The 14,532-nt window shown below is 46.6% G+C and overlaps 1 protein-coding gene across 1 annotated transcript in view; it reads left to right on the top strand.

Moving 5' to 3' along the window:
• SYT4 (synaptotagmin 4) overlaps positions 1 to 5,377 on the top strand; it is a 26,068-nt gene extending 20,691 nt beyond the window's left edge. The window contains exons 3-4 of the mRNA XM_015413064.1: positions 2,965 to 3,085; positions 5,070 to 5,377. Coding sequence (XP_015268550.1) covers positions 2,965 to 3,085; positions 5,070 to 5,377 — 429 coding nt within the window. The remainder of the gene's footprint in view (positions 1 to 2,964; positions 3,086 to 5,069) is intronic.
• Positions 5,378 to 14,532: the final 9,155 nt, after the last annotated feature.

Genomic DNA, 14,532 nt, shown 5'->3' with positions numbered 1-14,532 from the left:
GGCTTTTTCTACAAAAAAAACCCTGGACCTCCATAAGGAGGGCGGTCATGTCAGTTCAGGAAATGCTCTGCTTTCTTGCTCTTCTGTTTCCCAGACAGTTTTCTATAGTTTAAAAATTCTTCAAGAGCCAGTTTGGTGGAGTGGTTAAGAGTGGCAGACTCTAATCTGGAGAACCTCTCTTGATTCCCCACACCTCCACATGCAGCCAGCAGTTCTCTGAGAGCTCTCCCAGTCCCACCTACCTCACTGGGAGTCTGTTATGGGGAGGGACTCTGAGCGAACAGCAGGGTATAAATCCAACTCTCCTCCTCCTCCTCCTCCTCCTCCTGCTGCTTCTGCTTCTTTGACAAAGGGAGCAATTAAAGTTCCGGGTGTTAGATGGCAAGCATTAAAAATTGCTCATCAGGAGACAGAGATTAGTTTCCATAAAGACAATGAAAGCTTTGGAGGACGGACTCTGTGACATTATACCCTCATGAGGTCCCTTCTGTCCCCAAACCCTTCACCAAGGTCCACCAAGTATTTCCCTTATGTCTTCTCGTAGAGTTAACATTTCTTATAGTTGGTCATATGCAGGAGTCATTTTGTAGAAAAAGAGGTGCAGGAGCTCATTAGCATAACTCATTAGCATAACTTATTTGCATATGCCACACACCCTTAACATCACCGGCAACATTCAGAAGGCAACATTCACCACTCAGGCTCCACTGGACTGTTTTGGATTGCTAGCTATTTGGGGGGGGGGGGGAAGGCAGGTCCGCCCTTTCACAAAGGAGGGAGAGCTTGTACCTGAATAAAACTTGGTGTTGAAGGTGCCACTGGACTGTTTTGGATTGCTAGCTATGGGGGGGGGGAACGTGCAGATCTGCCCTCGCAGAGGAGGGAGAGCTTGTACCTGAATAAAACTTGGTGTTGAAGGTGCCACTGGACTGTTTTGGATTGCTAGCTATGGAGGGGAAGGGGAACACACAGATCTGCCCTCACAGAGGAGGGAGAGCTTGTACCTGAAGGCGGGCTGGGTGGGTGGGGGTGCTCTGCAACTTTCCTGGCAGCTTCTTGCTCCTCGTGGCCCGACTGAGGGTTGCCTGGAGCAGGGAGCGGGGCTTGCTGCATGTGCCTGCCCCCTGGGCTTCTTACTGCCGGAGCTCTGCTAATGTGCGCTTCTGCAGGAAATGACCCCTGGATATGGTTTGTCTCTTCTGGAAATGTGGTGTCATCTTAGTGGACAAAGTGGGTGGACCACTGCTCGGTACCATGGAAGGAGCTGCAGCTCTGCAGCAGACCACGTGCTCTGAGTACAGAAGTCCCCAAGTTCAGTCCCTGGTATCTCCACTTGGGCCGCGGTCACTCACACTAAATAATCCACTTTCAGTCTACTTCCAGTGCACTTTCCAACTAGACTTGGCCAGTTCACACAGTAAAAATCCAGTTGGAAAGTGCACTGGGAGTGGATTGAAAGTGGACTATTGAGCGTGTGCGACAGCAGCCTTCAAAGGATTTCAGGTGGCAATGTGGGAGTAAGCCTCTCTCTGGGCCTTTTTTGAGCTATTGGCAGTCAGACTAGATAAACCCAGAAGTGGCTCAGGGTGAGACAGCTTCATAGAGTTGACTGACCTGGTGCTGAAAATGGATGGAACAAAACACCAAAGGCATTTGAGTGAGCTTGATAGAAGGGCGGCAGGCACTGCTCAAAATACCTTGGAGGAATCCATCCCTTGTGACTTGATTTATCCGTGTTATAAAATCCTCCAGATTTGCTATGATGTCTCATCATCCTTAGGTTAGAAGCAGGGGTCATTTTGAGGTGGAACGACCCGGAACGGCGTTCCGGGAGTAACAAGCCCAGGCGTTGGTTTGCCTGGGGAAGGGAAATGCAGGCAGGCAGACATGCCTCCCTTTTTCCCCCTGAGCCTCTCCACTCTTGCGGAGAAGCAAGGGGAAGTGGGGGGGAAATTTAAATGCCTTTCTTTCCCTTCCCCATCCGGGGAAGGGAAAAAAGGGCATTCTAAACATGTCTGCCCATTGTCAGGGGGTGTGGCATATGCAAATGAGTTATGAAAATGAGCCCCTGAACCTCTTTTTCTAAGACATGACCCCTGGTTAGAAGTCTAGGGAAACCGTCATGACCCAAACCCATTGACAGCAATGGAGCACGCTGGTCCCAAATAGCAAAAGTCCATTGGTTTCAATGAAATAGAAGTGTCATGAAGAGTACTAATAACAAGTAGTATTGCAAATACCCCAAGGAGGCCAGGCTGGCTGTTACTAGGGCCAAAGCCTTTTCGGTGGCGGCTCCTACCTGGTGGACCGAGCTCCCGGAGGAGATCAGGGCCCTGCGGGACCTTGCACAGTTCCGCAGGGCCTGCAAGACGGAGCTCTTCTGCCAGGTTTTTGAGTAGGAGCCACCACTACCACCAACAACAACGAACTTGGAAACAGCGGGGTATTGGAATGGCCCGTGACAATCAAACTGTGGCACTATGGCGTGCGGACCCCACTGAGTTTAAGATCTGACTAAGTATCCTCCGGATACCATCTCTAAGTGGAAGATCATCATTTGTAACTATCTTGAAGCACTTTCTTTTTTATATATTGTAATTGTGTTTTTTTATCTTGTTTTATATATCGGCATGTGTGCCTTGTTGTTAGCCGCCCTGAGCCCGCTTGGCAGGGAAGGCGGACTATAAATTGAATGATAAATAAATAAAAATAAATATTACCACAAGTGTGGGTCACTTTCTGTAGATTGGGACCTTGTGTGTTGAGCAAGGAGGAAAGGACTGCTCAGATGCCAATATCTTAAATAGTCTTACCATAACTGCAACTTCCTACAGCTTTTAAGTGACCATAGAATTTGACATACCGATTAGTATATTTGGATCAGAATATATCACCAGAGTCAAGGTTAACCGGAATGCTTCAGAACTGTACTAAATGTTATTATTGATCCTTCTCGTTCTCCAGAAGTCTTCCGGGCGTGGAGAGTTGCTGATTTCTCTCTGTTACCAGTCAACAACGAATACTCTCACCGTGGTTGTTTTAAAAGCCAGGCACCTACCCAAAGCTGATGTTTCGGGATTATCAGGTAATTTTAAAACACCATATTGTTACTGAGATTCACAGTTGACTCTGTCAAAAACTTGTGACTTCAAGTACAAGCCTGATGTACTCAAGTTGAGAGATTGAGCTCAGTACATTTCCTGAGACTGTCTATGCCCAAGTCTTAGAGCCCTCTTCAGTTTGATGTAGTGGTTAGAGTGGACTCTTGTCTGCAGAACCAGTTTTGATTCCCCACTTCTCCACATTCAGCCAGCTGGATGACCTTGGGTCAGTCACAGGTTCTCTCAGAGCTGTTCTCTCAAGAGCAGTCCTCAAAAGAGCTCTCTCAGCCCCACTTACCTCACAGGATGTCTGTTGTGGGGAGAGGAAGGGAAGGAGATTGTAAGCCTCTTTGAGACTCCAAGGGAAGGGAAGGGTATAAATCCAACTCTTCTTTAAAAGAGATTAAGGTACACAGTGAACATCAACACAAACACAATCATCATGTGAATTTACTTTGAATTACCTGGAGTTTCTCCCCCCCCTTTTTTTTGCTTATGCAATGGGGTCCATATCTAAATGCCTGGTATTGGATACATTGTGTTACCTGATTTTTGCATTGTGCAGTCAGCAGAATATATTCAAGAGATGACTGCAAGAAGTCACTGCCAGATTAGCTGGGCAGGCATGGAAAACACATACAGATACACAAGTAGTAAATATCTACTAAAATTCATATGGCTTGATCTCATTGGATTTTATTAGCTACGCAGGGTTGGTATTTGGATGGGAGACCACCAAGGAAGACTTAGCAGGGGAAGGCAATGACAAACCGCCTCTGCTTCTCATTTGCTTTGAAAGCCCCTTGCTGGTGTCACGATAAGTCAGATGCAACTTGATCACATTTATGTATATATGTAGGATGTGATGTGGAGGCAGGTAATGGCAAACCATCTCTGAACATCTCTTGTCTTGAAAACCCTATGGGGGGTGCCATAAGCATGGAGGGGCATGGACTGGAAAAATGTGGTTCATGTTGGTTCATGGTTTGTGGCTGAACCACAAGCCAAACCACAAACCAAACCAGGAAACTCATTTGCAGACGGAACTGGTTTGTGGCCCCATAAACACGGTCGAAAGGGACTGCAGTCCCTTTAAATGGGGTTTGCAGAAAGCCTCAAAAACAGCTGTGCAAGGGGAAGCAGCTTGCCCCCCGCCACTCAGCTGTTTCGCGTTGTGTTGTGTAGTCCCTTTAAACTTTAAAGGGACTGCACAAGATGTCCAGAAAAACAGCTGAGCAGTGAGGAGGCATTGTTTTTATGGCTTTTTGCCAGTTTGGTGTAGTGGTTAAGTGTGTGGACTCTAATCTGGGAGAACTGGATTTGATTTTCCTCTCTTCCACTTGCACCTGCTGGATGACCTTGGGCAAGCCATAGTTCTGATAAGAGCTGTCCTTGAAAAAGAGCAGTTTCTGTCAGAGCTCGCTCAGCCCCACCTACCTCACAGGGTGTCTGTTGTGGGGAGGGGAAGGGAAAGGAGTTTGTAAAATGCTCTGAGACACCTTTGGGTAGTGAAGAGCGGGATATAAATCCAATCTCTTCTTCTTCTTCTTCTTCTTCTTCTTCTTTTGCAGGGAAGAGAAAACAGGGGTTTAATGGGACTCAGAGTCCCTTTAAACTCCTGCTTTCTGCTCTAGCTACGAACTGCCACATACCTCCAAGTGGTTCGTACCCATCCCTAGCCATAAGTCAGCTGTGACTCGACGGCAAAAAAAGCAATCTTTTCAGCAGCACTTTAAGGGTAGGCCTGTTATATTCTTAGTACAAATGGGGAACAGAAGGAAAATGGCTTATGTAAAGAAATCTATTGAGTTTTTGGCCAAGGTGAGACTAGAACTGGTGACATGGGAGTTTACAGTGCTTCGTGTCTCTGCTTACCGGCTCCCAAGCTTCTTGTATTGCTTTTAAGCCAATAATCCACACAAGTTCCTACTGTATAAAATACTGGTTGGATGTCACTTGTCTTTGCAGACCCCTACGTCAAAGTGAACCTCTATCACGCCAAGAAAAGGATCTCCAAAAAGAAAACCCACGTCAAGAAGTGTACCCCCAATGCGGTGTTCAACGAACTTTTTGTCTTCGACATTCCTTGCGAAGGCCTCGAAGAGATCAGCATTGAGTTCTTGGTTTTGGATTCAGATAGGGGCTCCCGGAACGAAGTCGTTGGCCGCTTAACCTTGGGGGCTTCCGCAGAAGGAACGGCCGGAGAACACTGGAAGGAAATCTGCGAGTACCCTAGGAGACAGATTGCCAAATGGCACGCGCTGTGCGACGGCTAAGCCCCCCCCCCCCGCAAGAAGTCGGACGGAACTTTCTGACGAAAATCCTGTAGGCAAGGTTCAGTTTTCTTTCTTTGCAATGTGTGTAATCACAGGCTTGTGACGAAAAGAAACAAAACACCACTTTTTTGTTGCTGAGACTGAATTGAATTTTCGGAACAGAAGGTAACAACATTTCTTCTCATTCAGTTAAGGTTTTTTCTTGTTTTGCAAGCTATAAGAACTTGACATCGTTTCTTCAGAGGTTCGTATTCTGCTGGAGTTGACCCAGCGGTAGAGACACAAAATGCTGTAACCTGATTAAGAATTCTTATTTTATTATTACGAAAGCCTGCTGTCACCGCTGACAATGATAACCTCATTGATATATGTTGCTAGACCAAGAAACATCTGTGTTTTGTAAAGCCTAAACTAAAGCTGAATGAACGGGTTTGGGGGTGGGATGTTTCAGCTTGTGACAAACCTTCTCCCCTAAAAATTCAGCCACCTTTTATTTTTCCCCCAAAAGTTAGATATCTGAAGAGTCACACCATTCCCCACCCCCCAATACATTGCCTAGCATATCACTCCCTAGGGCCAATTTATTTTGTAACCCATGGAATAAATGTTTTCCATTCGAAAGGGAGAGAGATGCCATTACCGGAAACAGAAGTGTTAGGGGGAAAAGAAACTCTACGGGCATCTCCAAGAGAACTCATTTTGTTTCTCAAAGGGCTTTGACAATGCTGTAAGCAAGTGTAAATTTTACAAGAAGGTTAAGATTTGTGCTTTTAGTATAGTCTATGATTTTTTTTAGAATATATATGTATATATATTGGGGGTAGGGCCCAAACATGATGACACATCGGACATTTCTAACCAAGGTTAAACCAAGTATAATCCTTGGTATGTTTCGAAATGGCTTTCAATGCCAAAATGAAAGTTGTTTACTGTACGTTTCTATTTGTTTTATTACACTAAGGGGGAAAATAAAAAATAATAAAAAAATAATAATATAAATACCAAGTACTGAACCTGCAAAAACTTACCGCTATCATTGGGTCAAGTTTTAGCAGAATCAGGCCCACAGATAGCTTTATACCTCATGCTAATGCCACATGTACATGAGCTGTTTCACCATAGGGATTCACTTAGCTTCATGGCATTTTTGTCATCGGCCAATTGTGTTGCGGGTGGGCGGGGCAATCTCACATGTATTCTTCATTCGGGTGTCCAACATGCATGCGTCATATGATCAAAGCTTTTTTGCCAGATTAGGGGAACAGTTGTGTCATATGAGGTCCGTTCGTCATAATTTAGGATTGGCCAGATCTAACCTAGGACTTGCCGATTTGAGTCATAACTTTTTGGCCATCTGTGGCAGACAACAGATACAGAAGAGTTGGTGGTGTTGTGCTCAACTTGGCTGGTCATGAGTCGTGTGGGCCCACATAAAGCCAATCAACACATAAAACTATAAACACCCCCCATCGGAAACCCGTGAAACGTATTCAAATGTTTACATGCGAAAGCATTTTCGAAGCTGTCAGATTAGCACAACCGCAGATGGAAAGTTCCCTCTCCTCTCCAGCATAGGTGGATACTTGATGGAATCCTTCATTCCAGTAGTGCCTAGGATACCCCCCCAGGAGAGCATTCACCTCTACATGAGTGTTTTTAAGCAAGTCCATGGAAGGAATGCAAGCGGAAAGCAAAACGGTAAAATGTGGGTTTTCCTGGATGATCCTGCAGACGCGAGCTAGCAAAGATCTAGTAACCAGATCATGGGAGCCTTCCTGCAAAGGCTTTGTCTGGCATGATACTTCCCAGGCATGTCTCTAAGGAAGTCATCCCAAATTAACTGTGGTGGAGCTGGAGCTCACATGGGAAGATTAAGATAAGAGTTTCATGTTGTAAAAGAGTCACGGGTTCACCCTTTGCTCTGCGAATATGTCTGAAATTTCTGTTTAGAGGACAGAACGACCAATGTCTGTTAAACGGTTGGGAAGGATAAGGTGCGACTTCCACTAGCAAGTCTTACTGCTCCAATTGCCCTACTGACGTATCCGAGAAGTGGACGAGCTGATTCCACTGCCCAGTAAAGCTCAAGTGTTTGGGGCTTTGTGCCAAAGAATGGCTGCGTTAATAGTGACCGTGTTGATGTCTTTATGACACCACCATCTCTGGCAGGTTATATTGAGCCCTGCGAAAAGTGATGATGGTACAATATTCGGGATCAGAGGACCGCCCCCGTGGATTTCACTGGGACTCACCAGGCTGGAAGCCAAGCCTTTTAGCATGACTGAGTGGTAGATCAGAGCCAGGGAACTCCAAAGCCTAAGGAACCGCAGAGAAAGGATAGACCCGCTGAGCGTTAGGCAATGAAACGATGAATCTAGCAAAAGACCTCTGGAGGTTGGCGTAGGGTTTTTACCAGAGCTGTAACTTGGTCTGAACATGACGAGTGAAGATTGGGATGTGAAAATATGCAAGAAATATCACTGGAAGAATTCCAGTCGGAGTCTTTCAGGTTTTTGTGTCAGTACTTTATCCAGGTTTTTGAACAATGTGTTTGATATCATGGTGTTTATAGACGCTCTAAGGCATTTTCATGACATGCTTTTTAAAAAAAATGAAAATGCACAATGTAAAAAAGAAAGAAATGCAACTTGTGTATATAAAGGATTTGAACCTCTTTCGTTTCGCTTAAACGTTTGGTAGCCAATATCTGCCCTGGCTTCAGATCATTAAACGGCTTGATTCCAGGGTCATCCCATTAAAATGAATATAATCACAGCCCTAAAGGCGCATCAAAGCACCAAGTAATCAAGAGCGAGACTCAATGGCTTTGAGGCTCTTTGGAAGAAAGCCATTAGTTCATTCATGAGAAGTCCATTGAGTGAGAACATTGAGGTAACTGAGTAATACCCAGAGTGCAGGAATCCTAAATTCCAACAGGAAAATGCATCCAATCGGGAAAAAAACCCCAATCAAAATAGTCTTACTCATGTTGAACTGAAATTTGTCTTCAGAGTCAAATACTGAATTGTCTATGGGGCTTAATTCATTGGGATTGGCTTCCAATAATCACAGTGTTATATTTGCCTTGCCCAGTAGTTTCAAACTATGTCCCAGGGTTCCACATGCGGACAAGCATCCCTGAACATCAAATTGATTACCCTCACCAATGTTCTCCCTTGACGTGTTGAGTGCATTCCAAGTTCTCACATAGCAGTGGCAAAGTCTCACAAGCCTAGCATCCAACGCGGATTAATGGTGATGTAAAACCCTTCCCCCTAATCTTGGCAGCTCATAGGGAACCTATGGTAGACAAGTCCATGCAGTATGTATTCCCAGAAGGTGGAAAGTTGGAATGATCTCTGGCCTGTACAACATCCCGTTACTTAGTTTAATCATCGGCTTCACCCAGTAGTTCTTTAGGAGGCACATCACCCTTGCATCAGGAGTATGCCTTGCTTTTCTTTGTGTGCGAGTGTTTTTTTTAAGAAAAAATGAAATGTAGGGTTGAGACAATCTGCCATTTTGCCACTCAGTGGGTAACTTCTCCCACAACTACTATTAGTAGCCCAAGAGAGAGTTTTCCTATTGATGAAATGACAGTGGACGGGGAGGGAAGGGGACGAGTAGTTCTTTTTACACTGGGCAAATTGTAAATAGGATCCTTTTTAAACGAAATCTTTTGAAAAGTTTGTCTTGCCAAGTCCAGTTGTGAACCCATCCGGGAACCAGATGGGAGAGAAATCCACGTGATCATTCTTTTCGGAGATGAATGGGGGGAGAAAACGGCTGTTTTAGAAAGTATTTGGTTCTCGATGTGAATATCTTGAAACCTGTTACGAATATACTGTACTGTATGAAACCTGTAAAATAATAATGTTTGTCAAAAGTAGCGAACAGCAACAATGATTGCCCTGGAAGAGGGGCTATTCATGTTTGGCAAAACCTGTTGTAACTCAGTAATCAATTTGTGAATGATGTCGTACACTCGATAGAAATTCTTTGGAGGAAGCATGGGGAAGGAGGATTTGTGTGTCTTTTGTGCTGGCTTTGTATGTTGTGCCATGTATGTGAGACCAGAATAAAATGCTAAGTTCATCCATTCCATCCCCACACAATATTTTACCAATGCATGTTTGTCTTTTTTTAAAAAATAACTTTCAGCAAAACGCAATTTTTCATAACTTTTTTAAAACAGGCGCCTTCTTTCTGACACACATGCATGCATTAAGGCACCCACTGTCAACATCTTTCCTGGTTAGCTCTTGTAGATTTCCCAGGCTGTATGGCTGTGGTCTTGGCATTGTAGGACCTGACGTTTCGCCAGTAGCTGTGACCAGGGACGGCTCGCTCACTAGGCGAACTAGGCGTTCGCCTAGAGTGGGCTGGCCCTTAGGGGCACCAAAATACACCCGCCCCCCCGCCAAAAGCCCCCCTACCCAGCGTGGCACATTCGTGCGACCTGCCAGCCTGTGGGAGGCTCCGCCAGCAGGAGCTGGGCAAGGCGCTGGGCGAGGCAGAAGCTGGGCAAAGTGGGTCAGTCGGTGCGGAAATCCTCTGGCCGGTGGCAGCAGCAGCACCCGAGGGAGGGCGGCAGCCCTAGCCAGCATGGGGGGGCGATGCATGGGGGGAGGGGGTGGTGCACGAGGGGTGCCAGAATGGATCCTTCCCTAGGGTGCAAAATAAACCCTGGCTGTGACTGGCATCCTTAGAGGTATAACACAGATGGAGTACTCTCTGTGTCAAGGGCATGGTTTCCTGTCCTGAAAAACACACAAGGCTCTACATCTGACAATAGCACTACAGATAAGATTAGGATTTCAACGACCAATCCACATGCAACAAAAGAACCTCCTCAGGAAACAGGAAACCTCCCCAGGAAACAATCCATATACAAAAGAACCTCCTCAGGAAAGCTCCTCCATTAGCATGTTCACAGCCTGGGGGACTCCTACAAGATAATGACTCAGCCCTACCCCACCTTCCTGAGTAGATAAATCACCTGCCTACCATTTTTCTTCTCACCTTGACACAGAGAGTACTCCACCTGTGTTATACCTCTGAGGATGCTAGTCACAGCTACTGGCGAAACGTCGGGTCCTACAGTGCCAAGACCATGGCCAGACAGCCCAGGAAATCTACAACAGCTAATGAACTCCAGCCATGAAAGCCTTCGACAACTTACCAAGAGTTTTTTTAGAAAGTGGGAGGAGCCAGTTGGGGTTTTTCCTAGCAATTCTTCTGATGGGCCAGATTTCTAAAAATGTTGGTTCGGTGGCACCTGTCTCCCCAGGACAAGGATCTTCGCTGTGTGGCTGAAGGTAAGTTGCGACAGCCGTTTTATGGCTGGCTTCGTCTCCCACGGCAGCCATTTTGTTTTGTTTTCTAATAATCATTTTAATTTCACTTTTAAGTAACAATAAAATAAAAAATAGACTAAAAAATAACAACCTTATTAACAATATTCAATTAGGAACATCAAAATTGAAAATGTGAATGAATGCATCTCATAGCCGCGGTCACGGTCACCATCATTTCAGCAATAATCACAAAGAATTAAACAATAACGTTAGAATATAACGTAACATGACATTATAGGAACGATATAATCTCAAGATATCTTTGCGGGATCGTCTGAAAGGGTACCTTTTTGTTTATAAAAGTTGCTTCAATAAATGGAAGCCATTTTGAATAGAAAATGTATTGAGAATAGTGATTATCACTTAGAGGCAAAGAAGCTGTAATCTTCTCCATACCAGGGCAGCCATTTTCTGACTTAGGGTTGAAATTCCCCCCAAAGGGGTGGGGGTTTACCTACTTTCGGGGGTCCCCGATATGCCACCACCCAGGCAGCCGATGGGGGAACCCCGCCCTCAATGTGCCCCATCTGTGCCAACATGCCCGGTGCACATTGCAGGGGGCACGTTCTAGCCTTTGAGAAAGACTCAATGGTTACCATAGAGTTTTTCCTCAAATGCTAGAGCAGGGGTGTCAAGCTCATTTGTTATGAGGGCCTGATCTGACATAAATGAGACCTTGTCGGGCCGGGCCATGTGTGTCATACAATGTAATGCCAGGTAGTGGCGATATAAACTTTATAAAGGACACAAACACAAGGTTTTATTTTTTTTACTTAAAATAAAAACATGCTTAAAACATTAGCTCTGTAAGCTGCAAGCCTCCTTTTGATTTATTGACATTCACCACAGAAATCTCATGCTCAGAGTTCTGAGTCTAGGACCCAGGTTAAAACATGGAATGGATGAGCGACTGAGAGAGTCTGGTAAAGAGAGCTATGATGCAGCAGAACCGGAAGCAAGAAATGGCCAGTTCCACCGTGGGCCTTATGGAAGCCCTCCGGGGGCCTGATCCCCCCCCCCCCCCCGGGTAGCATGTTTGACACCCCTGTGCTAGAGTGTCCCCCTGCTACGTGCCCTGCATGGTGATATCACTTCCGGGTGATGTCACATGTGCCAAGAACTCCACAGCACCAAGAGGGACCCCTCCCGCTGGCGACCAGGCAAGACCTAGCAACCCTATGGTGACTGCGCTCCCCACTCTGTGTCAGAATTCCAAGAAGAAGAAGAAGAGATTGGATTTATACCTCACCCTTCACTACCCAAAGGTGTCTCAGAGTGGCTTACAAACTCCTTTCCCTTCCCCTCCCCACAACAGACACCCTGTGAGGTAGGTGGGGCTGAGAGAGCTCTTGACAGAAACTGCTCTTTTCCAAGAACAACTCTTATCAGAACTACGGCTTGCCCAAGGTCATCCAGCCAGGTGCAAGTGGAGGAGTGGGGAATCCAACCCGGTTCTCCCAGATTAGAGTCCGCGCACTTAACCACTACCAGGGGTCATTTTGTAGAAAAAGAGCTAGGGGAACTCATTAGCATAACTCATTAGCATATGCCACACCCCCTGACATCAGGGGCCCGGCGGTGGACCTGCAAGGTCAGCGGAAGTGCGAGGAAGCCCTGCCAAGGCCCTCCCTGGCCCCAGGCAGGCAGGGGTGGGGAGAGGCGAGGAGGAAGCAACTTACCCTCCCTCTTCTCCTGCCTCCTCCTGGCTGAATGAGGGCTGGAAGCGGGGCGGCCAGAAGCAGGGGGCGGGGCTTCATCATGTGCCCCGCCCCCTGCACCTCACCCGGCGGAACTGTGTTCCCCCGCGTTCCCCCCTGAAATGACCTCTGACCACTACACCAAACTGGCTCTCAAAGGTGTCCACGGGTTAGAAAAAATTATGCAGTACAGGCAATCCTAACATCCCTGGATGTGACATAATCAAGAAGAGGGCAGAGAATAAATGGAACAGAGACTGATTTGTCCCGATACAGGCTGTCTAAAGCTTTAGCATCAGAAGGTATGGAATGCAGGCGTTGAGAACAGGATAGGTTTGCCAGGGCTCAGTGGGGAAATACCTGGAGATTTTGGGGGTGGAGCCTGGGGAGGGCGGGGTTTGGGGAGGTGAGGGACCTCAGCAGGGTAGAACGTAATAGATTCCATGCTCCACAGCAGTCATTTTCTCCAGGGGAACAGATCTCCACGCACTTAACCACTACACTAAACAGAAAAGGGAAGCCTTCTTTGGAGGTTGTCAAGCAGAGGCTCGATGGCCATCTGACAGCAATGCTGATTGTGTGAACTCAGGCAGGTCATGAGAGGGAGGGCAGGAAGGGTCTTCATCAGAGCTTAGTTCTTGTGTCCGTTTCTTACACGCCCAGGGAAACGCTGATCACCGGTTTGGCCGGAGATCCTGGAGGTTCTTTTGCCATCTGCTGGGCATGGAGCAGGGGTCACAGGGGGAGTGGGGGGAAGGTATACAGGGGTCATTTCCTGTGGGAGGGCACAGGAGTGGAGCTCCGGCAGTAAGGAGCCCAGGGGGCGGGTACATGCAACAAGCCCCGCCCCCTGCTCCCAGTAGCCCTCAGTTGGGCCACGAGGAGCAAGAAGATGATGAAGAAGAGAAGAGATTGGATTTATACCCCGCCCTTCACTTGGAGTCTCAGAGTGGCTTACAAACTCCTTTCCTACCCCAGCGTCACTTCTGGGTCATGTGGCTGGTGATGTAGATATGTCACTGCACATTGGATGGGCCTCCCTGCTGCTCCTGGTAAGTCCACTCCCCATCCCCCTCTGGTTGCTAAGAGAGACCTGGCAACCTGAAGTGGCCTGTAGGCCTCAAGGAGGCCTCTCTTTCACAAAGGCCTGAAAGCCTTGTGTCAATTTTGCCATAAGCCTACTTTTCCTAGGCACCTTCCAAGCTTTGTGATTGGCTTGGGAGAAAATGGAGGGAAAACAGGCACCAATCGCAGTTCAGGAGGAGGAGCTCCAACAGAGAGCATATAAGGCCATGCACAGAGAAGGGGAGTGTTGATTCCCAGATAGGGTTGCCAATCTGAAGATGGCACCTAGAGATCTCCTGCTATTACAACTAGGAACATAAGAAAACAAGAGAAGCCAATGTTGGATCAGGCCAATGGCCCATCCAGTCCACCACTCTGTCACACGGTGGCCAAAAACACCAGGTGCCATCAGGAGTCCCAGCAGTGGGGCCAGGACACTAGAAGAACTCCCATTGTGTTAATAGATTAATTGCTCTCAAGGAGACCACAGACGATTCTCCTTGAGAAAATGGCTGCTTTGGAGGGTGGACTCTATGGTTCGTAGATGGGGCATGCCATGAACTAAGCTGATTTTTCCTGGTTCACGCTCATCCCTACCTGTGAAATGCAAGGACATTTATTTATTTATTATTAAATTTCTATCCCGCCCTCCCTGCGGACGGGCTCAGGGCGGCTCACAGTCAAGGGCACCATGTACCAAATATAAAACACTAAAAACAGAATAAAAACAACCATGTTTAATAAAATAAAGTGCTCTATGATGTTGATCGTTCGAGCATCCAAGGAATACAAGACATCCAGGGAAATGGAGGCAAAATTATTTACATGAAGCCATTATTTTGTTTAAAAAAAACCTCTTTTGTTTCAAATTGTTTTAATTTTTCCTCTCTCTCACTATCCCTTTAGGAAAGGGAAATGTTCAAACTGTTTTAAAGCATGAAGGATTCTATTATCTGCCACTGCGCTTTCTCTCTCTCTCTCTCTCTCTCTCTCTCTCTCTCTCTCTCTCTCTCTCCCCCCCCCCCTCTTTCTCCCT

The sequence above is a fragment of the Gekko japonicus genome, unplaced genomic scaffold (assembly GCF_001447785.1).
Source record: "Gekko japonicus isolate JY-2015 unplaced genomic scaffold, Gekko_japonicus_V1.1 scaffold2701, whole genome shotgun sequence".
Lineage (NCBI taxonomy): Eukaryota > Metazoa > Chordata > Lepidosauria > Squamata > Gekkonidae > Gekko > Gekko japonicus.
This window is presented reverse-complemented; position numbering and strand designations above follow the sequence as displayed.